This window comes from Camelina sativa, chromosome 11 (genome assembly GCF_000633955.1).
Source record: "Camelina sativa cultivar DH55 chromosome 11, Cs, whole genome shotgun sequence".
Taxonomy (NCBI): Eukaryota; Viridiplantae; Streptophyta; class Magnoliopsida; order Brassicales; family Brassicaceae; genus Camelina; species Camelina sativa.
The window spans coordinates 12,205,221-12,229,546 of record NC_025695.1 but is presented as its reverse complement, the minus strand read 5'-3'; the positions used below and the strand labels follow the sequence as shown (position 1 = coordinate 12,229,546).

At 36.4% G+C, this 24,326-nt stretch overlaps 5 protein-coding genes and 1 non-coding gene across 8 annotated transcripts in view; 3 read left to right on the top strand and 3 right to left on the bottom strand.

Annotated features, from left to right (window-relative positions):
* Positions 8,545 to 9,481, bottom strand: LOC104727892 (probable vacuolar amino acid transporter YPQ1). Its single transcript, XM_010446953.1, has one exon. It carries the CDS (start codon positions 9,479 to 9,481, stop codon positions 8,609 to 8,611), a length of 873 nt encoding a protein of 290 aa, XP_010445255.1. The 3' UTR covers positions 8,545 to 8,608.
* On the top strand, positions 10,033 to 13,455 carry LOC104723021 (vacuolar-sorting receptor 7-like). The gene is made up of 11 exons (XM_010441313.1): positions 10,033 to 10,499; positions 10,781 to 11,473; positions 11,560 to 11,648; positions 11,735 to 11,804; positions 11,889 to 12,049; positions 12,192 to 12,273; positions 12,367 to 12,449; positions 12,540 to 12,603; positions 12,701 to 12,829; positions 12,916 to 13,019; positions 13,109 to 13,455. Exons 1-11 carry the CDS (start codon positions 10,190 to 10,192, stop codon positions 13,223 to 13,225), a joined length of 1,902 nt encoding a protein of 633 aa, XP_010439615.1. The 5' UTR covers positions 10,033 to 10,189; the 3' UTR covers positions 13,226 to 13,455.
* Positions 13,448 to 13,521, bottom strand: TRNAT-AGU. Its single transcript has one exon. It is a non-coding gene; the product is annotated as a tRNA-Thr (tRNA).
* On the top strand, positions 13,608 to 16,308 carry LOC104723020 (protein PLASTID TRANSCRIPTIONALLY ACTIVE 14). 2 transcript variants are annotated; one of them, XM_010441312.2, is made up of 12 exons: positions 13,608 to 13,699; positions 13,789 to 13,944; positions 14,058 to 14,195; positions 14,288 to 14,413; positions 14,500 to 14,628; positions 14,741 to 14,830; positions 14,932 to 15,082; positions 15,194 to 15,303; positions 15,387 to 15,458; positions 15,555 to 15,660; positions 15,746 to 15,940; positions 16,025 to 16,308. In XM_010441312.2, exons 1-12 carry the CDS (start codon positions 13,643 to 13,645, stop codon positions 16,144 to 16,146), a joined length of 1,452 nt encoding a protein of 483 aa, XP_010439614.1. In that variant the 5' UTR covers positions 13,608 to 13,642; the 3' UTR covers positions 16,147 to 16,308. The 2 variants fall into 2 exon arrangements, with proteins under 2 accessions (XP_010439614.1, XP_010439613.1); XM_010441311.2 differs by having other exon boundaries at positions 14,055 to 14,195.
* LOC104723018 (LRR receptor-like serine/threonine-protein kinase GSO1) lies at positions 18,567 to 23,182 on the top strand. Its single transcript, XM_010441310.2, has 2 exons — positions 18,567 to 22,428; positions 22,511 to 23,182. Exons 1-2 carry the CDS (start codon positions 19,023 to 19,025, stop codon positions 22,861 to 22,863), a joined length of 3,759 nt encoding a protein of 1,252 aa, XP_010439612.1. The 5' UTR covers positions 18,567 to 19,022; the 3' UTR covers positions 22,864 to 23,182.
* The window catches only part of LOC109127733, a 2,144-nt gene continuing 907 nt past the window's right edge, over positions 23,090 to 24,326 (bottom strand). Inside the window, exons 2-4 of one of the 2 annotated variants that reach the window (XM_019233222.1) lie at positions 24,260 to 24,307; positions 24,000 to 24,137; positions 23,090 to 23,370 (exon numbers count right to left, since the gene is read on the bottom strand). In XM_019233222.1, coding sequence (XP_019088767.1) covers positions 23,354 to 23,370; positions 24,000 to 24,137; positions 24,260 to 24,307 — 203 coding nt within the window. In that variant the 3' untranslated portion in view covers positions 23,090 to 23,353. The remainder of the gene's footprint in view (positions 23,371 to 23,999; positions 24,138 to 24,259; positions 24,308 to 24,326) is intronic. The other variant, XM_019233221.1, reaches the window with a different exon arrangement.

The following is a 24,326-nucleotide window of genomic DNA, read 5'->3' as shown; positions in this document are numbered from 1 at the left end:
GAGGATGAGTTCTTAGCGTGAAGTTCTACCGCTTCAATCTGACCTCTTGGTTCTATAATGCTCTCCACTGCTTGCTTCTTGAGTAGATGAATTGGTAGATTCCTTATCCGAACCCAAAATAGAATTGGATTGAGGAAATTTGTACATTTTACATTTTACAATCACAATTTACATTAAAAATGAGTTTATTTATTTTCGTAACGTATTTTTTTACCAACGAAAGAGTTTATTTTTGGCATTTTCATTTCAACGAAAGAATCAGAGGAACCACTTACGTAATACTGTTTAATAAGTAAACAAAATATAATTACACATATTATAATGGCGATATGAGGAACCACTTGACATAATGGCGATATGATTTTGTAACTTTTTTATATTTTGATCACCCCTTATATAAAGTGACATGGTTCAAACTTTTGAGTATAAATGTATATAAACATTAAACTTATTTTAGTAAATGATATACAATATATATATTGTTGAAGATAATATTTCTTTGTTATACTCCCTCCGTTTCAAAATATAGGATGTTTTAACTAAAGCATGGAGATTAAGAAGTCTTTACTTTTAACAAGTTCAACCAATCAGAAATAATACTGCATAATATAAAATACTAAACTAATCTAAAAGTTGCATAGAAACTTGAAAACATCATATATTATGAAACAAAAAATTTCTCTAAAACGTCTTATATTTTGAAACGGAGAGAGTATATGTTTGCGCTGATTTAGTTTAAAGTTTTTAATAATAAAAATTATTGAATATAAATAATATTATCTTTTAAAATTGTTGAAATTTAAAATATAAATCTAGATAAACGTCATACTTCTTTTACTAATCTATATAACATATATTGTCTAGTGTCGTAATAATATTTTCTTGGCAAATCAACAATATAACATATAGTAACAAAAAATGACTTAAGAACCTCACTGAAAGAGTCAACAATCTTCTGACCTTTCATACTATAAGAGTTCATTCCATATTCATATATCCCATGAAAACATCTTTTTGAAAGTTCTAACGTCGAATGTCGATCATTGGTCTAATTATACAGATCATTTAAACATATCGATATCCCATGTTAAATGCAAATATACAAAGTTTGATGAACATGTTTAGTACTATGTTGTTGTTGTCCAAGTGCATCATCTGCCATAATAGAATTTCCGACCAAGTCAAGAATACTTAGATGGTGAAACGGTTGAACCCGACAATGTATATTCATTCACTGATCCAAGTTACGTATTTTTTAAAAACGTCATATGTCAATTTTGTGATGCAATCTCAACTTCGTCTTCTAAAAAAAACGTAGTGTACTTTAAATATGATGTTTCTGCCAATTTTTTTTGGGTTAGAAGCATTTGATAAAACTGATAAAATCTCAAGCTTGTTTTATTTTACCTTTTTATTATGTTAAAGAATTGTAGATCCAGTTGATAATATGCTTTCTGAGATATGTTACACAAATCACATGTCACTTTTTCTAAGAGTTTACATATCATTTATTCTATATTTTGTGACCATTGATTTTATTTTTAGTTGAATTATTATTTCAATGTCTTTTTTTCATAGTTTTTCCAAAAAAAGTGTGACCCTTAAAATGTTTTCATTTTAGATCAAAACTTTTAGGTTGAGTTGAGTAATTAATCTTTTATTTTTCTTTAAGTGAAATTTAATAATAAATCTTTGTAGTATATTGTAACATTCGCGAACTAAAATGTGCGTTTTGGGGGTGGGTGTCGATCGACACCAGTGGGAGTGTCGATCGACACCAGCATCTTTTAGTTCGACCAGATTGTTTTAATTGTCGATTTCGGGTTGGTTTGATTTAATTGGGTTTCCCAAATCGACGTATATAAGGGGAGGTCGACTAAGGGTTTTGGGGAAACTTGTTTTGTCGCCGTTGAGAGAGAAAAAAAGAGAGAAAAAGGAGAGAAATGTTAGAGAGTGTTCTTGAGAGGTTTTTGGGATTGTTCTTGGCTGTTTTGGTGAGATCTGTTGCTGTGGAATGGAGTGTTGTTGCTGGGAATGAAGGAGAAGCTTCTTGAGGTGTTGGATTCTTCGTTTTTGAGCTAGATCTTCCTGCAAAAGAGGTGAGTGCTTGACCATGGCTGATCTAAGCCTGAGATCTCTTTTGTTTTGCTTGTTCTATTTTTTTGTGGTGTTTTGCTTGCTTGGGTTGGTGGTTTCATGTTTCCCATAGGTTCCTGAAGCATTTGAGAGAGTTTGGGCAGAATTGGAGATGGTTTGGAACGGAGGTTCATCGTTCGGTTTCGAGCAGATCGTGTCTGCGAAGTCGATGTCGATCGATACCAGATAGGTGTCAGTCGACACCATGGAGGTGCGTCGATCGACACTAATGGTCAGTGTCGATCGACACTAGCAGTCAGTGTCGGTCGACACTAACCTTACCCAACACTTGATTTCCTGGTTTGATGTGTCGTTTGTGTTTGTTTGTGTTGCTTAACAATGGAATCTCAGTTGCTTGTGCGTATAGCCTAGTAGATGGGAGGATTGCCTCACTGAGTGTTTATGACAATACTCGTGCATCTCAATTTGTGTTTGTGGTGCAGGTAAAGGCAAAGTGTGATCGTAGAATCAAGGCGATGAGGAGGAGGATGTTCTAGAGGCTTGATTGATTTTTGTCTAGCTATCGTTAGGTTGCTAGAGTTGAGTTGATAGAGCATTGTAGGATATTGGAATTTGTTATTTACTTGATTGGATTATTTCATTGTTGGTTTCTTATTAGTTAATGGAATTGTTTGGATTATCCGCTGTTGATGTTTGATGTTAGGTTACTAGTGGGTATGAGACCGCTAGAGATTATGATATATATAAAAAAAAATGGGAAGGGTGTTTCATTGTTTTTTAGAAATTAATGTTTCACTTCAATTTTATTTTTATGTTTAGAATATTATAAATACATTTACATAATTTTTGTTTTTACTCCACCATGCATTAAAATCTTCCTTCCATTCTAAACCTTATTAACCCATTCTAAATTTGGAATATGATCATTTTTTATTTTAAAATTTTAATAATAACATTATTACTAAAACAAATTTATAGTATTATTTTTACTATTTTAAAATTTTTCATTTATGTTACGTAATTCATTTTTATGTAGTTGTTATTTTTATTATTTACTAAAAATATTATATTATTGTTTTTACTATTTTAAAATTTTAAATAATTTTATTTAATTCTTTTTTATTTATTTTTTACTATTATAATTATAATTAATAAATATGTAATGATTGAATATTTAAAATGATAATTTAATGTAAATATATATATATATAGCATTGTTTAGGTGGATGATGATGTGAAGAAAGGAGAAAAGAGAAAAGTTAATTATATATATATATATATATATATATATATATTAAGTCAATCCACAAATTAATTGTCAAGAATCAAATAAAATCTACAATAATTCATTTTTTTTTGGTTAGACTAACTCTAAGTAGATCTTCTCATTTATTTGCACTAATTACTTCATTTTTTTAGTCCTTTTTTATACTTTAAATCTCAAGATTTTGTAACTCGCTACTTTCTCTTCAAAAAAAACCACCACCAATCATCTTATTATATAAATGTGAGTTTTCAAAGTTAGCCATTGACAAAATTGTGACATGTGTAAAGTAGATGTATGAGATGTTGATATGTGTCAAAAGTATTATTTTTTAAACACGTGTCAAAAAATATTATTTTTAAATGTAATAGGACAACTAATTATAAGAAAATAATATTATATTTACATAAAATTTACATGTTTATATCTAAAATAATAATTTTCTAAATCAAAAAAGAAAATTAACAAAACAAATCAATTTTTCATTGCACGCTAATTATATTAACATGTTTTTTTTTTTAAATTGGGTTTTCGAAGTTAGTCATTAACAAGATCGTGACACATGTCAAATATATTGATGAGATGTTGACACATGTCAAAAAACATTATTTTTAAATGTAATAGGACAACTAATTAAGAAAATAACATTATATCTACATAAAATTTACATGTTTATATATAAAAACATATTTTTCTAAATCTAAAAGGAAAATTAACAAAACCAATCTATTTTTCATTGCAAGCTAATTATATTATACGTGTTTTCTCAATTAAATTTATTTGACATGTATAAACAAAAAAGATTAATTCATTAAGCATGTATATTAATCAATAAATTATGAATAACAAATTTAAAAAGAATAACATAAGTTATGTCAACGTAATATGACAGCTAATTAAGAAAAAAACATTATATCTACATAAAATTTACAAGTTTTTATTGAAAGCTTTGTGCTTTAATTTTTTTCTTCGATACGATTATGCTGTGATCTATTAATTGAGCTTTGATTTTGCCAAGAGCTGCTTGAACGAGTAATTGAGAAGTGATTAATTTGGGAAGTTGGAGATAAAATAGTTTTAAAATTGGTTTCAAACCAGATTTACGTGGTTTTCTATCGGATTTGGTTTGTAAACGTTGAAACCCAAGTATATGGAAAGATATATGAGAACTTTTGATTCGGGTAGAATTAGGTTGAGAACTTACTATTCGAGAGTAGTTTTGGTACAATGCTATACTTTTTAGAGTATATAGATCGTCAATTCTTAACATAATTATGATTATGATATATGTCATGTTTTGAATTGTTTAAAAAGTTTCTATTTTGTATATAATATAGAATCTTATACTATTATTTTTGACCAAAAAAAAGGATCTTGTAATATATATATTCAAGTACTGTATTACTTGAATCCTTTTACCAATTTTCTTTTCGTTGGCCTCTCCTCCTCTCTTCTCTATCAAGTACGCCTCTCTTCTCTGTCAAGTCTCAATCATGTATTACATATTGTTTTATCTCAATAATTAACTAGTACAATATTTAAGATAGTTAGAATAAATCTATATGATTAATTAATGTATTTGTGAAAACCATTTTATGATTAGAAAAAATCTTATGTTCTGACGTAGAAAAAAATTGGGTCGAGTAAAGATTGCATTCTCTGCATGGGTGTGTATATGACCCATTATATCCAAATATGTATTACCCATATCCACAGCCGCTTCTAAGTGCATTCACGTATCCAACATTGTTATCCATGGGAGAAGAGAATGTTAGCATTTGACAGTGCATGGTTCATTGATTCTGCAATATTCGTTGTCATTAAATTGTACCTTTCACTCGGGAAATAAACACGCGCCCACATTCGGACACCAGCTCGTTGGAGGTATCCATGTAGTTCGGGATGACGTGTTTCAATCTCATTGAAAGCCTCATTAGAATCAGACAGCCTAAAACACCTTGCCGCTTTTTTCACCAGAGGGAACAAATGTTTTCTTTTGAACTTCACCAAGATGTTCTTATACAAATGGTAAGTGCAAATTCCACGCAAAGCCAACAGATACACTTGACCAATCGCTTTCTCTATTGACTTATGTCTGTCGGAGATTATCGCAAGATCCTTTTCGTCAGGAATGGCAACTTTGAGTTGTGTAAAAAATCAACGCCAAGACTCATCATTTTCAGTGTCAACAACAGCGAATGCTAATGGGAAAATTTGAAAGTTACCATCCTGAGCTAGGGCTGTTAGAAGCGTTCAGGATGAAAGCAAACAACTATCATGGAGAAACGTTCTGTCGCCAACAACAACTTTGCGCATGAAAGCAAACCCATCAATACTCGCACCAAAAGCAATAAAAACATATTTGAATTTATCTTCATCATCTATTTGAAGACGTGTGACTGTACCCGTATTTTCCCTTCTTAACTTGTATATGTAAGAAGGCAACTCGCTAAAACTATCCTCAGGAGTTCCCTGATCGATGTGCCTTGCATTCAGCAGTGTTCGATATGCCTTCCAATAACTCATTTGTTGACACCATACAAATTAATAAATCAGCCATAACATATAGATAACTCAGCCAATACATTCGAATAAGTCAGCCGTAAATAATCAATAAATCAGCCGTAAATAATCAATAAATCAGCCGTAACATGTAAATAACTCAGCCTATACATACCTATAAGTCAGCCATTATTATAAAATAAGTCAGTCGAAACATAGTAATTACCATTAGACTAAATTGCTTATTGAAAATGATTCCAACACTTTTAGGTTTAACATCCGGACCAAGATCACCAAGATAGTCCCTATAAAGACCTGCCAATACATCAGCTGTTGATTGGCGGGATCTAGTAGAACGTTCCGTCACAGAACATGTGTGTTCCGATTCGTATAAACGAACATGAAAATTTGGGTCATCCCCTTGTACAGATGCACGAACTCTCCAAAGACATCCTTCAACCCAGCACCTATAAACCACTTGTCTCGGATTTGATACTGGTATATTAAAATCAAATCCATCCCTAACCAAAATAAGTTTCACGTGATTCCTCAACTGTTTTTTGCTCCTGTATCGTTGTCCTACAGCAATTTTTAGCGTTAACACCTCCAACTTAGTAGCCTCCGGATTCATCTTTGATCCGGCAAAGTTATCATCTTTATGAGCTTTCTTCTGACGAGGCGGAGTAGGTGGGTCTTCCTCTTTACTCTGAGGCTCGCCTAATACAGAAAACTTCTCGTCATCAGATGACTCACCATCGGAGTCATCGAAAACATCAAATCGGCTTGAAAATTCATCGTCTTCTTCTTCGTCAGATGCTACTTCGACAGCTTCTTCTTCTTCTTCGTTTTCTTTGTCAACAATCTTATCATAATCAAAACAAGTGCCTTCAAATCCCCCACCGTACACTTCGTATGTAGATTCTACTTTCGAGTCATTGCTTGGCCGAATCATACTTCCTCTAGCTCCACTAGTTTCTGTAGACTCTTTCGCCGAAAACTCTACACAGAGACGTAGCTGATCGGTTTTCCATAGCCCCAAAAAACATTGCAATTGTCGATCATTGGAGACAAAAACTGGTGGAGTATCATGCGCCATATGTTTCAGTGCCTTGTTTGAGAACATGTAGCTCAGCTTTAGCTCATGGCTAGACGTGTCCAATCCGTAGTCTTCAAGAACAAGCTCCACAAGCTTGTCGTGTGTTGTGCCTCCATCTATGTGCACAACTATACACCCTTTATCGTCGGTGTTAAATACATATCTCTGTGGCTTTACCCAGTTACCGGAAACAACTAGTACCGGAACTGGATCCATGGAAGATAATGAAGAACAAGGTGAAGAAGAAGTAGAAGAACAAGGTGAAGAAGAAAGTGAAGAAGAAGTAGAAGAACAAGTAGAATAACAAGGTAAAGAAGAAGTAGAATAACAAGGTGAAGAAGAAGGTAAATAGTTCACTTATTAACCAGTTGAAGAACAAGAGTCGAACGACGTTTCGATTTCCGGAGAAAAAAAATGATGACATGGAATGCTGACATGGATGCTGCGTCCGACGTGGCAAGTCAGCCATCAAACAAATAATAACTCAGCCTAAATAAAACTCAGCCATCAAACAAATTATAACTCAGGCACAACATGAATAACATCACAGTAATTACAAAGCATAAAAATTGCTGCCAAATTCAGCCGCTTCATCAACTGAAAATATGTAACTCAGCCGTATCGTTTAATAAGTCAGCCATGACTAAATAACATTCTAGTAATTAATCTTTTGCTACTAAGTCAGTCGTAATATGGCTGAGTTGTACAATAAGTCAGCCTATTACGGCTGAGTTATAGTTTTTCACCATAACTCAGTCGTAACAACATCTCATAAGTCAGTCGTTTTTCATAACTCAGCCAGTCGGAAAAAGGTAACTCACTCGTGTCGTAGTGATAACTCAGCCAATATTTTGACAACTCAACCATCGGGTGAAAACTCAGCCGTAAAGACGGCTGAGTTAGAGCATAACTCAGCCAGATTTTCATAAGTCATCCGTCCTTACGGCTGAGTTAGAGCATAACTCAGTCAGATTTTCATAAGTCAGCCGTAACGCTTGGCTGAGTTATGGTCTAAGTCAGTCGTCCGCTCTTACTCAAATGTTTTTTCCATAAATCAGCCGCAACATACCTATAACTCAGCCGCAACATACCTCTATAAAACGTTACGGCTGAGTTATGGTTACACGTCAGCGATTTCTGACGTGGCGTCTGACATAGTAATGACATTTTTGTAATTACGTTTTTTCCGGTAACATAAAACAAGGTCACGGTGGGTATTTTGAAAATACCCGAAATATTCTAGTAATAAAATCTTTTTTTGTAGATTCTGGTAATATTAACTAAAATGTATAACATTTGAGTAAATCTCCCTTTGTTGGCTACATATGTATGGTAAACTTAAATGGGGAAAGTAGCATCTTTAATAGTCAGCCTCTTGAAAGCCTATGCTTTGAAAATATTAAAAAATCCATTTAGGTTTTGTTATCCGCCACAATGCAATGCATAAAGATAAAAATTTGTTGACAATGGATGAAGATGTTCAGAACCATAAACATCTTCTATTACTAAAAATCAAAGAGTACTTCCATCAGCCTAAAAACGCAATCCTGTTAAAAGAAACAAATATAAACTAACTGTACTACATTAGATGAATCTTGCTGGTCAGTTGAGACCAAAACTTTATGTGTGTGAGGCCTTTGTTTGAGCCATTAGACAGATTCTTCTCCGATCTCATCCTTCTTGTCGGAATCTTTAGCGACATTGCCACAAGGCCCACAACGGTAGTAGAAAATCTGAAGCAAAATAACAAAATCAAGCACAGCACATCCTCCAGCATCAACAAGCCATGGTAGATTCGGTTTGATATTCGACCATTCTACACTGGTCACAAGTATACTTGCAACATAAGTCACATTACCAAGAAACGCAAAAAAGAACATCAACGGATTCAATCCTCCAGCATGTCCATTCCTCATAGTCATACATATTTGAGGAACCCTTCCACCCAAGTAAATAGCTGCCATCGCCCAACCCAACAACATTCCGATATTGTAGTTTCCTCCTCCCAAGTTACCGCTACTGACCTCCAAAAGCTTTCTTGCTCCTCCAACAACAACAAACGCTCTATCTTTCTCTCTCAAATCCATACTCCTCGAACCACTTAACATATTGAAAGATCCAAGAAACAAGAAGACAGAGACAACACATAGCATAGATTTGGTAGAAGGACGCTTGGCTTCCGCATGAAGCAAAGGCTCTTCCACATCAACCACCTGATGATTCCTTGTGTTTTTCAACCGTGGGTAGATATGGCCGTAATATATAGACTGAACATAGAGAACAAGTGTAGCCAGTGCACACACCACAGCCGCGTAGAATTGCACCGGAAGACTAGCTGGTTCCAACAAGCAGCCAACAATATTGAAGATATCACCGAGCATCCATGTCGTTAAGAAGGCTATAGAGACACCATCAATGGATTTTTGATTGTAATTACTCATAATCTGCGGTATCTCGGCAACACTCCAACTGATAACACTGATGACACCAAGCAATGTTGACAATCCATCTCGGAACAACATTGTTCTTCACGTATCGATACAGCCAAATAAACCTGTTGATAAACCCTAAAACAAAAAAATTACAAGTAGATGAAGATTATGTAAAGCAGTAAAGATTAGATTGTATTATTTATAAAGGGCATTTGATTGTTAGAAGATGAATAGGAAAAGGGTTTGAAAACTACATCGACCAAATTCTAAGAGGAATGGGAAAAAGGGTCTTCAGATAGGAGAGAACGAGAAATCCCTATTGATGTATAACTGATTTTTTTTTTTTTTTAAATCATAATGATAATTAAGTAATTAGAAAGAATTTATCCAAATAATTAGAAAAATAACAACTATAATATATCTTGTCTATGGTCACACTCAATGTTTTAATAATTTTCCAAAGTCGAGACTTTGATCAAGTCTCTTGCTATATCACCAACCAGTATAGAAAAAAACCATAAACTAACAAAAGTCTTAACATTTTCCAATTCTTTTCCAATTTCTAAAAACATATTTTTTGAAGTTTGATTTTTCTTAAATATAATTATCTTTGTTAGTAAGTAGTTATATATATAAACTAGTAAGTATGTTATCATCTTCAATCAGAAACTTTCATTTCTCTCTTTTCCTCTGTTTTTGTTTTTTTGTTCTCTCTGAATTTCTCCTTCATTTTACCGGGAAAACAGTACTAGAAAGATCAATCATCGACCAAACCCATCTTGGGTGGTGTTTTCAGAGATGGGTTTAGTCAACGGGAGAGCTTCGTTGACCTATCTCCTCGCTGCGTTGACCATCATCATATTCATCGCCATGGTGGTCGTGGACGCGAGGTTTGTGGTGGAGAAAGAAAGCATAAGCGTGCTGAATCCGGAGGAGATGAGGTCGAAGCGTGACGGCTCCATCGCCAACTTCGGGTTACCCGATTACGGCGGGTTTTTAATCGGGGCGGTAGTTTATCCGGATAGTAAAACCGATGGATGCTCTGCTTTTGGTAAAACCTTCAAGCCCAAGTTTCCTCGTCCCACTATTCTTCTTCTCGATCGTGGAGGTACAAAAGTTTTAAAACCTCTGTTGCTGTTCATTTACTGTTGTTTTGCAGATAGTTGAAACATGTCTTTGTTCTAAGATTTGGTTGGTACGAATTTCAAATACGGTTTGTTCTGAATTCTAGGTTGTACTGCAAATTTAGGTTTAGACTTCAAAGATTTAAACTTTAGTCACTTGTGTGCCGTAATAGCCAATATGACTGATGGGTTAACAGTGGATCTGTGTTAATGTTTTGTATCATTAGTTTAAGAGTTACTTTTGCTCCATTACTGGATGTTTCAGGTTGCTACTTTGCCTTGAAAGCGTGGCACGCGCAGCAAGCAGGAGCCGCGGCAGTTCTTGTGGCGGATAATGTAGACGAGCCATTGTTGACAATGGATTCACCAGAGGAGAGCAGAGACGCGGATGGTTTTATAGAGAAGCTAACAATCCCATCGGTTTTGATTGATAAATCGTTCGGAGATAGCTTAAGACAAGGGTTTCAGAAAGGGAAAAACATAGTCCTGAAACTAGATTGGAGAGAATCAGTGCCTCATCCTGATCAGAGAGTAGAATACGAGCTGTGGACTAATAGCAACGACGAGTGTGGTGCACGGTGTGATGAACAGATGGATTTTGTCAAGAACTTTAAAGGTCATGCTCAGATACTCGAGAAAGGCGGTTATGCTGCGTTTACGCCGCATTATATCACTTGGTTTTGCCCTTTTCAGTATATAAACAGTCCACATTGTAAGTCTCAGTGTATAAACCATGGGAGGTATTGTGCTCCTGACCCTGAGAACAATTTCAGAGAAGGGTATGAAGGGAAAGATGTTGTGTTTGAGAATCTGAGACAGCTTTGTGTGCATCGAGTTGCGAATGAGAGTAGCCGGTCTTGGGTTTGGTGGGATTATGTTACTGATTTTCATTCTCGTTGTTCGATGAAGGAGAAGAAGTATAGCTTAGAGTGTGCTGAGAGTGTTATCAAATCTCTGAGTAAGAATCTTTTTTTTCCCTTTTAGATCTTTTGTAAAAGAGAGTCTTCTTTGTTTTGAGTTATGAATCTTCACGACTTGTTTCAGAGTTACCCATTGAGAAGATCAACAAATGCATCGGTGATCCTGAGGCTGATATCGAGAACCAAGTTCTAAGAATTGAGCAAGTAGCACAAGTCAGTTTTCAACTTTCTTTATTTATATTTTCAAGAAGCATTTCAGAGGTTTGGTTTTTAACTGTTTTGTATGTAATCATATCAAGATTGGCCGAGGAAAGCGGGGAGATATTACGATATTGCCAACATTAGTCATCAATAACGCCCAATATCGAGGTTAGATCATCATATTTTTCAATATCATAACATCTCTTTCTGAAAATGCTGAAATGTATGTTGTTACCATTTGTAATTGTGAAGGGAGATTGGAGAGAACGGCTGTTCTAAAGGCGATATGCGCTGGATTCAATGAAACATCAGACCCTCCCATTTGTTTAAACACAGGTCTAGAGACAAATGAGTGCCTTGAAGACAATGGTGGTTGCTGGCAGGACACAAAAGCAAACATAACTGCTTGTAAAGTATGTCGTAAAACCGAGCTTATCACGTCACATCTCACCACTACTATATTAACTATCAGTATAAGTTTGTTTGGAAATTTTTTGAAAAGCTAGAGATATATTTTCTAGTCCTATAATACACCAATCTGTTTTGTTTGAGCAGGACACATTCAGAGGACGACTCTGCGAGTGTCCAGTTGTAAAAGGTGTTCAATATAAAGGCGACGGGTACACTTCATGTACACGTAAGTTCACACTTCACACAACATATCCCTCATATGTTGAGACCAGTTTCTTGATTTTTCTCTGAACACCTGATCTGTAATTGCGCTTTGCAGCTTATGGACCTGCGAGGTGTACTATAAACAATGGAGGTTGCTGGTCTGACACAAAAAATGGCTTAACTTTCTCGGCTTGCTCAGTTCAGTGATTCTCTTGTTATAATCCAATCTCTCCCTTTCAAAGTTCTTGTTTTAGTTACATCATCTCTTTGCTATTTATGAACAATTAGGACTCCGTGTCTACTGGCTGCAAATGTCCTCAAGGTTTTAAAGGCGACGGTTTCACGTGTGAAGGTCCATAACTCTTAACTTGTCAATTTTAATCTCAAAAGAAACAACATAAGCATTTACCAATTATGTAATTCTGTGTTCTGATATGGCTCTGTTGCAGATATTAACGAATGTAAAGAGCGTTCGGCGTGTCAATGCAGCGGTTGCAGATGCAAGAACTCATGGGGTGGATACAAATGCAGTTGTTCTGGTGACCGGCTTTACATAAACGATCAAGATACTTGTATAGGTGAATATTATCAATCAAGATTTATATGACTCATATTTCATAACAATTACACTATTTACATTGATAGTTTCAACCATATTTTACAGAGAGATATGGATCAAAATCAGCATGGTGGCTCACATTCTTGATACTAACTATCGTCGCAGTAGCCGGTTTAGCTGGTTATCTATTCTACAAATACCGGTTCAGGGTACTACTCTTTCTGATTCTACAAAAGCACTTTTGAAGTTGATGTTTTAGGATTTTCAAACTAACTTTACTTCGGTTTTTCCCACACAGTCTTACATGGACTCGGAGATTATGACGATCATGTCACAGTATATGCCGCTTGAGAGCCAAAGAGCTCGTGAAGTTCCATCAGAAGTTGAACCTCTCACACACAACTCTACACCCTAATAATAATTATATGACCAAACTCCAAAGTAACAGAATAATAGTTCCTACACAAAGAAATGTTTGAGATCATGTGATGTACATATGGACTACATTGTAAAAATAAAAGAGTGAAAGATAGAGTTATGTCTATTATATGGCAAAAAATAAATCTTCATTGTATTGACAAATTTGGGTGTAAAGAAACTCTTAATTCAATGGAGAGGAAAAAAAGAATACTAATTATGCTTTCATTGAGAGTTGAACTCAAGACCTCCCGCTTACTAAACGGGTGCTCTAACCAACTGAGCTATGAAAGCTTTCTTGTCATATTTTATCACATATTTAATATATCCCGTAATTACAACAAAAACTTGAAAACAAAGGATAAACGATCTTCGTCTCCCTCTCCTAAACCCCATTTCTTTTTTCAGTTCAGGAATGGCTTCTTCAGTCTCTCTTCAGTACCTGACCAACACCTTCATCTCCAAACCCCAGGTTCTTCTTAATCATGTCTCTCTATATAACTTTTGTTGCGTCTCTGTCTGAAATTTTCTGACTACTCAAATTTTTTCCGGGACACAAAGGGTTTCTACAACGGAACTGTATCAGCACCAAGACCCAGAAGCAATTTCGTAAGAGAGAGACAAAATGGTGTCCGACCCATCAAAGTTACTTCTCTTCAGACACAACCTTTCCCTCTGTTTCAATCTCCTGCTTCTGAAGAATCGTCTTCGTCCGAGGTAAAATCTTGAAATCTTGAGTCTTTTAAGGTTTAAATGAGTTCTAAAGGAAGTAACGTTAGACAATTTTGTGCATCGGCCCCTCATCTGTGAAATTGATTCTTCATTAGCAGCTGAAGCCAGCAGATCCGGATTTCTACAAAATCGGATATGTTCGTAGTGTGAGAGCTTATGGGGTTGAGTTTAAAGAAGGCCCAGATGGTTTTGGTATCTATGCCTCTAAGGATATTGAACCTCGCCGTCGAGCTAGAGTCAGTCTTCTTTAGTTTTAAAGTTCACACCTTTTTTTTTTTATCTTTTAAGGCATTCTCGTTTGAACTGTTTTTTTTCTCTCTCACTGCAGGTGATAATGGAGATTCCTTTAGAACTGATGATAACTATTAGACAGAAGCACCCTTGGATGTTTTTCCCTGATATTGTTCCAATTGGTCATCCCATTTTCGATATCATCAACTCAACTGATCCTGAGGTAAATAACACATTTTGTGCTATTTGATATCATCATCTTTCTCAAAGTCCATTTCATTGTTAACAAAGTGTGTTTGGTTATTACAGATTGATTGGGATCTCAGATTAGCGTGTCTTCTGTTATTTGCTTTTGATCGGGAAGATCACTTCTGGCGACTCTATGGTGATTTTCTGCCAGCTGCTGATGAGTGCAGCAGCTTGCTTCTAGCTACGGAGGTGCGTTGAGTTGAAACTGATCACATTTACTTCTAGTTGTTACATTATTTATTAGCTGTTCTTTTGATGTTATGGTTGATGATATCTAACTCTGTGTGTGTTTTTGATATAGGAAGACCTTGCGGAGCTTCAAGATCCTGATCTTGTTTCAACTATTAGACAACAACAGAAACGAGTCCTAGAATTTTGGGAAAAGAATTGGGTAACGAGGCATGAAGCCTAATATTTGTTTTGCAATATATGTCTTGTACATTTTTTGGTTATAGCTGTTTTGTTCATTGACAAGTTGTAATTCCAACTCAGCATTCAGGTGTTCCTCTGAAAATCAAAAGGCTAGCTGAGGATCCAGAAAGATTCATTTGGGCGGTTAGTATCGCACAGACACGATGCATCAGTATGCAAACTAGAGTCGGTGCTTTAGTTCAGGAATTAAATATGATGATTCCTTATGCTGGTAAGGACGATTTTGTTGATTGGTTGTTGATAAATTAAGATTTACTATCAATGAAATTGGTGTCGAAGGCTCACAATTGATCATGGAATTATTTGATCAACTTCTCTGCAGACATGCTAAACCACTCCTTTGAACCAAACTGTTTCTTACATTGGCGTCCTAAAGATCGCATGCTTGAGGTTATGTCAAATGCTGGTCAAGCAATCAAGAAAGGTGAAGAGGTAAGGGACTCAAAATGTTCCTAAAGTGTCAGGTTCACTTCACTGCATTATCTAATCTCATTTTCCTATAATGCTTTTGGCAGATGACGATTAACTACATGCCAGGACAGAAGAACAACATGCTTATGGAAAGATATGGCTTCTCTACTCCTGTGGTAATGCTTTTCACAACAAAACATTCGTTTTACCCCAATCTATGGTTACTTTGCTAGTTTGTTTGTTTGTTTATGTTATTTTTGGGTCTGCTGCAGAATCCGTGGGATGCTATAAAGTTCTCTGGAGATGCTCGCATCCATTTAAATTCCTTTTTATCTGTCTTCAATATATTTGGTCTTCCTGAAGAATATTACCATGATAGTAAGTTCGTTTGCTTTCGTTTGCTCTCTATTCCTCAACAAAAGAAAGAGAAATGAGCATGAATGTTTACCTAAATCTATGGCAGGCGAGTTATCAGGAGGTGATACTTTTGTTGATGGAGCAGTTATAGCTGCAGCAAGGATATTGCCTACTTGGTCAGATATAGATCTTCCTCCAATTCCAAGTGCGGAGAAAAAAGCAGTTAAAGAGTTGCAAGATGAATGTCGAAAGATGCTTGCGGAATATCCAACAACAGCAGAGCAAGACCAGAAATTGCTAGGTATTGTCTAACTAAAGATATGTGTATACACTGATTAGTTATTTCGAATAAAGATTAACACTTAAGCTTTCTTTTTCGTGACAGATTCAATGTCAGAAGCAAGGACAACGTTTGTGACAGCGGTTAAGTATAGAATGCACAGGAAGATGTTCATTGGAAAGATCATCAAGGCACTTGACATCTATCAAGAACGGTTATTGTATTGATCCAATTCGTACTTAGTCCCCCCTGCCTTTGAGCTACTTAGAAACTGCACCATGGAATTGAAAGGTTCTGGATTCTTGTTTAGTGTAAGTTTATGTACTAGTATGGAACAGTTAGACTAAATTTCTTAGTTTGTTATATCGTAAACCAGTGATAATCTTCTTTTTGGCTGTTTTAATGGGGTTGATTAGCCAACCAACGCTTTGGAATCATGTGTTTTCTTTTTTTCTGATCTTGAAATGGTGGTTACAAGTAAAATCATTTGGTGGGACTAGTTTAAGACTCAAATTATCCCTTAATTATTGAACCCCCTTAGTATGATATTATGAGTCTCAAATGTTTTAGGCTAATTTGTCGAACTTCAAATTTTGATGTTGCTTGTTGAACGTTCTCAGCTGTAAAAAAGGCGATGATGATTGATTAGTCTCAATAATTAATTATTACTTATACTAATTTAACCTTGTGGTTACCCTAATCAATCAAATCCTATTGCGTCTCTTCTACTCTTTGTCAAGCATTACTCTTTTTTCAAAAAAAGTTACGGTCCAAACCAAACAAACCTACTTTTGAGTTATACAGAACCATAAGCTACGCAATCCATTTTTTAACCTTTGGCTACTTATATGATACATTGACTAACTTGATTCACAATAATTCTCTTATCTAATTATATCGTCAGTATTTTGAATTTCAATTCTTGGAGTAAAACCACTATGTGTTTCACAATTCTTGCCATGCAATGAAATTACTCTATATATTACTTTGAATATATGATTAAACTTAAGTATAATCAAGTTAGACATAGGGTGATCTTGATGTATTATATGATTTGACTAACTCGATTCATAATAATTCTCTTATGTTATTATTATATCTTCAATATATTGAGTTTCTTATTCTTGAATTAAAACCACTATGTGTTTCACAATTCTTGGCTTCTTGCCATGCATATTGAAATTACCCAATATATTAATTACTTTGAATTTATGATTAAAATAAAGTATACTCAACCAAACAATAAACAAAAATAAAATAAAATGAAGCATCTTGACCTTTTTGGTGGATCGAAGATGATTCCTTTGTCTCATTCTTTTGGATTGAGAACCTAGTTCAATAGGATATTAGCATTTTTTTAATTATAAGTTATCCCCGTCTAATTATCGAACAAGTTGTTGTACGTATGCTTGATTCGATCTAGCGTTATCACGGTCAACCAAATTTTTTATATAAATAACTATATTAGAAAATGACATAAAGTGATCTTGAGGTATTATTCCATTTCTATTTATAATTAGATAGGAATAATGAAATTCAAGCTAGATTTCAAATTAATGAACAAAAAACTTATAAGCACACATACAAATAATTAACCCCAATCATTCAAGGGAAACAAAAATAAAACATCAACTCAATGGGATGGGAAAATGTTGAAAACTTGGTCGTACGTTGATCACTTGTCATTAGTTCGTCAATAAACATTTGATTTGTTAATGTGTCATCGAAACGTCTATTGGTAAAATACTACTAATAGAAAAAAAATTGATGAGTAAATTTTATTTGACTTGGTAATAATAGTATATAGGGTATCACATGATGACATATTAATGTACGTACGTAAATTTATAAAGATATGGAAACACAACTGCTCTCTTTATCGTGAAAAGGTTGAAGTGATGAGAAGCTAACACACTTGACCAAAGCAAAAAAAAAAAATAAAGATACAAAATATCATTCAACCAAGTCATTTTCTCAACCACTCTTTTTCGCTGGCCAAGGTCAAAGCCATGCATCACCATTTTTAGAAGAGAAAAATAAACAATTTTGTTTTCATTATTATTACTTTTTAGATATAATCTAAAAGTCTAATACTAATACTTAAACAACTAATTTTCTTGAAATAAAACAGGAAAAACAAAAAAAAAACTTTGAACTTCTCACGAAATTGGGTTTTGATATAAATCAAATGATTGCGTCTCAAAGACAGTAAAAAAGAAAAAAGAAAAAGAGAAATCGTGTAGAGTCGACACTCTATATTCAAAGTAGTAATCATGTACCGATAGATTAATACATTGAAATGATAAACTTTGTGAAGTGGAATGATCGATTTCTTTTTAACCTATCCCCGAGTTTTCATTTTGGCGAAGGAACAACATAACTAGAGATGCTATATGATCGGAACTCCTGACAAATTACATAAGCTTGTACTTTGGTCAATAGGCGAAATCGCAACGTATACTTTGTTACGATTTCGTTTATATGTTGGCTTTTACTACCTATACTTACAAGTATGATGTGAATGCAGAGTACACTCTTTTATTATTTATATGTTCTGTGGTTTTCTATAGAAGACCAATAATGTTATGTCAAAGTTTAGGCACAGTTTAAGTGTAACATAATTAACAACATGTCTACACGGACGAATATGTAAACACACGAATATCTTATATAAATTGGTGTGACCGTTGACCTTTGCCGCAACTGATAAAAAGCCTCAACATTCATTTAAGGAGAGCCTGCCTTCTCAATTCCATTTTCCCACATCTCTCCTCTGACCCTTTTGACCTCTCTCTCTCTCTCTCGATCTGTCCCCCACATTGCCCCATCTCTCCATCCCTCAATAAAACAGTAAAAGAGCAAAAGAGAGATAGAAGAGAGAAACTCAAATTAAATACCAAAGCCTTTGTGTTCCTCTGCATTTACTCAAGAGAGAGTCCCTACCTGTATGTGAGCTATGCACCGTTCGAATGGCCAATCAGTTCTCTTCTCCCTCAGTCTCTACAATCGTACAAACGCCATAAAAACCCCATAACCCTTTTCTTAAAACCATTGCTTCCTCAGTAAAAAAAAAACAAGAAAGAAGAAAGAAAAAAAAGAAACCATGCAATCACAAGTTCTTCTCCTCCTCCTGTTCATCCTCTGTTCTTCACTCATGTCCGGTTCATGCCAACCCGGTATCAACAACGATCTTCAGACACTTCTCGAGGTGAAGAAATCTTTCGTCACGAATCAAGAAGAAGACGATCCTCTCCGACAATGGAACGCTGTTAACGTCAACTACTGTTCTTGGACCGGAGTCACATGCGACGATACCGGTTTATTCCGTGTAATTGCTCTAAACCTCACCGGTTTAGGATTAACCGGTTCGATTTCACCTTGGTTTGGCCGGTTAGACAACCTAATCCACCTTGATCTATCTTCCAACAATCTAGTTGGTCCCATCCCAACTGCTCTCTCCAACCTTACTTCCTTGGAGTCTCTGTTTCTATTTTCCAACCAACTCACCGGCGAGATTCCGAGTCAACTCGGCTCCCTCGTCAGTCTCCGGTCTCTCAGGATCGGAGACAATGAGCTCGTCGGAGCCATACCTGAGACGTTAGGGAACTTGGTTAACCTACAGATGCTTGCACTTGCCTCTTGTAGACTCACCGGTCCTATACCGAGTCAGCTCGGTCGACTCGTTCGGGTTCAGTCGTTGGTACTGCAAGATAACTATCTTGAAGGACCGATTCCGGCGGAGTTAGGGAACTGCTCTGATCTCACTGTGCTCACTGCGGCTGAGAACATGCTCAACGGGACTATACCGGCGGAGCTGGGACGTCTTGAGAACCTCGAGATACTTAACCTGGCGAACAATAGTCTCACCGGAGAAATACCGAGTCAGCTCGGTGAAATGAGACAGCTCCAGTACCTTAACTTGATGGCAAACCAGCTTGAAGGTGTTAGCCCAAAGAGTTTGGCTGATCTGAGAAATCTTCAGACTCTTGATTTATCGGAGAATCATCTCACCGGAGAGATACCTGAAGAGCTCTGGAACATGAGTGAGCTTCTTGATTTGGTTTTAGCAAACAATCGTTTCTCTGGTTCTTTACCAAAGAGTATATGTTCGAACAACACGAGCTTGGAGCAATTGGTTCTGTCTGGAACTCAGCTTTCAGGTGAAATCCCAGCGGAATTAAGCAAATGTCAATCGCTTAGACAGCTCGATTTGTCGAACAATACTCTCATTGGCTCGATCCCTGAAGCATTGTTTCAGCTAGTCGAACTCACGGATCTTTACCTCCACAACAATACCTTGGATAGTACGTTATCTCCTTCGGTATCAAACCTCACCAATCTACAATGGCTTGTGTTGTATCACAATAACTTGGAAGGCAAGTTACCAAAGGAGATCAGCGCGCTGAAGAAATTGGAGGTTCTGTATCTTTACGAGAATCGATTCTCAGGGGAAATTCCAAAAGAGATTGGAAACTGCACAAGCTTGAAGATGATCGATCTGTTCGGGAATCATTTCGAAGGAGAGATTCCTTCTTCAATAGGAAGATTAAAGGAGCTTAACCTACTTCACTTGAGACAAAACGAGCTCATGGGTGGCCTTCCCGCCAGTTTAGGTAACTGTCATCACCTGAAGATATTGGATTTGGCTGATAATCAGCTCTTGGGATCGATTCCTTCATCGTTCGGGTTCATAAAGGGATTGGAACAGTTGATGCTTTACAACAATTCTCTCCAGGGGAATCTTCCTGATTCACTTATCAATATGAAGAACCTCACCAGAATCAATCTATCTCACAACATGCTCAATGGTACCATTCATCCATTGTGTGGTTCAAGCTCGTATCTCTCATTCGATGTCACCAACAATGGTTTTGAAGATGAGATTCCTCTGGAGCTAGGAAACTCTCCAAATCTTGATCGTCTCAGGTTAGGGAAGAATCAATTCACAGGAAGAATCCCTTGGACGTTGGGGAAAATCCGTGAGTTGTCTCTGTTGGATATCTCAAGCAATTCTCTCACAGGAACCATTCCGCTACAGCTCATCTTGTGCAAGAAGCTGACGCACATTGATCTCAATAACAATTTTCTTTCAGGTCCCTTACCTCCATGGCTTGGAAAGCTTTCACAGTTAGGAGAGCTCAAGCTTTCTTCTAATCAGTTTGTTGAGTCTTTACCTACTGAGCTGTTCAACTGTACAAAGCTGCTTGTGTTGTCTCTTGATGGAAACTACCTTAACGGGTCGATCCCACAGGAGATTGGCAACTTGGGAGCTCTCAATGTACTTAACCTTGATAAGAACCAGTTTTCAGGTACACTTCCTCAAGCTATGGGAAAGCTCAGCAAGCTATACGAGCTTCGGTTATCAAGAAACAGCTTAACAGGAGAAATCCCAGTTGAGATTGGACAGCTTCGAGATCTTCAAAGTGCTTTGGACCTCAGTTACAATAACTTTACCGGAGATATACCTTCAACAATTGGGACATTATCAAAGCTGGAAACACTTGATTTGTCTCACAATCAGCTTACAGGGGAAGTTCCTGGCGCGGTAGGGGACATGAAGAGTTTAGGCTATCTCAATCTCTCTTTCAATAACTTTGGAGGCAAACTCAAGAAGCAGTTCTCAAGATGGCCAGCTGATTCCTTCGTAGGCAACACAGGTCTCTGTGGAAGCCCTCTTAGTCGCTGCAACAGAGTTGGAAGTCACAACAAGCAACAGGGTCTTAGTGCCAGATCAGTTGTGATAATATCAGCAATCTCAGCATTGACAGCGATTGGTTTGATGATACTTGTAATCGCTCTCTTCTTCAAACAAAGGCATGATTTCTTCAAGAAAGTCCAGGATGGAAGCACTATGTACTCATCTTCTAACTCTTCTTCACAAGCTACACACAAGCCTCTCTTTCGAAACGGAGCTTCAAAGTCAGATATCAAGTGGGAAGACATTATGGAAGCCACACATAATCTAAGCGAGGAGTTCATGATTGGATCAGGAGGCTCTGGGAAGGTTTACAAGGCCGAGCTTGACAATGGTGAGACTGTTGCTGTGAAAAAGATTCTCTGGAAAGATGATCTCATGTCAAACAAGAGCTTCAGCAGAGAAGTTAAGACGCTTGGAACAATCAGACATAGACATCTAGTTAAGCTAATGGGTTACTGCAGCAGCAAGTCAGAAGGATTGAATCTGTTGATCTATGAGTACATGAAGAATGGAAGTGTTTGGGATTGGCTTCATGACGAGAAGCCAGTGATCGATAAAAAGAAGAAGCTTTTGGACTGGGAAGCAAGATTGAGAATAGCAGTAGGATTGGCTCAAGGAGTAGAGTACCTTCATCATGACTGTGTTCCCCCAATCGTTCACCGTGATATCAAATCCAGTAATGTGCTCCTGGATTCAAACATGGAAGCACACTTAGGAGACTTTGGTCTGGCCAAGGTCTTAACTGAGAACTACGACACCAACACAGATTCGAATACCTGGTTTGCATGCTCTTATGGCTACATCGCTCCAGGTACTTACTCATCTTCTCATGTTTTTAATCTTTCTTGCGTATTCACTGTTTAAAATCCAAATGTTTGATATTGTGTTTCCAGAGTATGCTTATTCGTTGAAGGCGACTGAGAAGAGCGACGTTTACAGTATGGGGATAGTGTTGATGGAAATTGTGACTGGGAAAATGCCAACCGACTCAGTGTTTGGTGCAGAGATGGACATGGTGAGATGGGTTGAAACACATCTTGAGATAGCGGGTTCTGCGAGAGATAAGCTCATAGATCCAAAGCTCAAGCCACTTTTGCCATTTGCGGAAGATGCAGCTTATCAAGTGCTTGAGATTGCACTTCAGTGCACAAAGACTTCTCCCCAAGAGAGACCATCTTCTAGACAAGCTTGTGATAGTCTTCTCCATGTCTACAACAACAGAACAGCCGGTTATAAGAAGCTGTAAAAAGTAAAAACTAAAAACTGATCCCAGCAAATGATTTTGGAGACTAAAAACTGTGAATTTAATTTTTCTTTCCTTCTGCAATTCTGTTTCTGCTTTGTATAGATTCATGGTTCAGTACAACGATTGTGTCAAACTTGAACCATCTTGTTACACGAACACATACTGTCATACAACTTGAACCAAATTTTAAACAAAGTGATTCTGAAATTATGTATTCTCATAAAAGAAGACAAAAATGCTTGCAAGGTTTATCATTCACCATTATTAACCAGGTACAAACAGATTCAGATTGTGAAAACACAAATCTTTAGGTTCATAACCAAAAACATTAAATGAAAAGAACTCCAGTGCCGAAGCAAAAGAGAACTCAGCTCTAAAGACAGGGAAAATAATAGCTTTTACAGGGAAGGTCAAACAAAACAAACACTTGAGATGAGATTTCAGAGGAAGATATTGTCTTCTCTGAAGACTTCAAAAGGTCACCCAATAATTAATCCCGATCTTCATCTGCATTACACAAAAGAAAAGTACGAATTTTCCAAGTTATACAAGTAAAAAGGTCAATACATCCAAGTATGCAAACTCATTCAATCCACCAAAACAAGAATTGTAACACAACAAATTCTGCCGCAAATAGGCATTTGCCAATGGTGATCAACGAATAGAGATTTTAACTTGAAACTAAAGAAAAAAAGTCCTAAAGCTTAAACATTTGTCAAAAATCTTGTTAATAAGCGTTTATCTAAGCTTAGCAACTTCCATGGAGCTATACCCTCTAACTAAAGCTAGACACATCAACATTTTTGGTTCCTTTCAAATTCACATCTATTCTCTGCTTATCACATACTGTAATATAATCTTACTTAGAAGTTACAACCTAACTCACTCTAGAACCAAAGAAACAATCAAAAAAGTATCCATCTTTCCATTTTCATTAAGATCTTCGTAACATTATGTTGCTCAAATTGTCTAACTTTTCACAGCGATAGCCTAACAAAATGGATATGCCACGAGCTAATTAGGCTGCACAAAGATTCAAACGAAAATGATGTAGCCTAAGTTTCCATTGCCAAAGATTTTAACAAAAATCAACACAAAATTAAGCTGATAGAGCGAATATGAGAAGCGAATAATACCAAAGTAACGGCGCTCATTGGCAGCTCTAGCCTTAGCGAGCATCACATCGAGATCTTCCTTGAGCTTCACATCCCATTTGACGAGCTGGTTCGCGAACACAGCACCAAGTCCCATACCCACCACATGTTCCCACGGATCTAACAACAAATATATTTCAACATCCAATTTCACAATTAAATCAGAACAAATCGGAATCGCATTTTCACAGCAAAATGAGAAAAAAATCGAAATTAGGGTTGTTGTTGTCGTGGAGACTTACGGCGCATGTAAGGGAGTTTACGGAGGGCGTTAGAGTACATCTGGGTACCAAGACCCAGTAAAGCTCC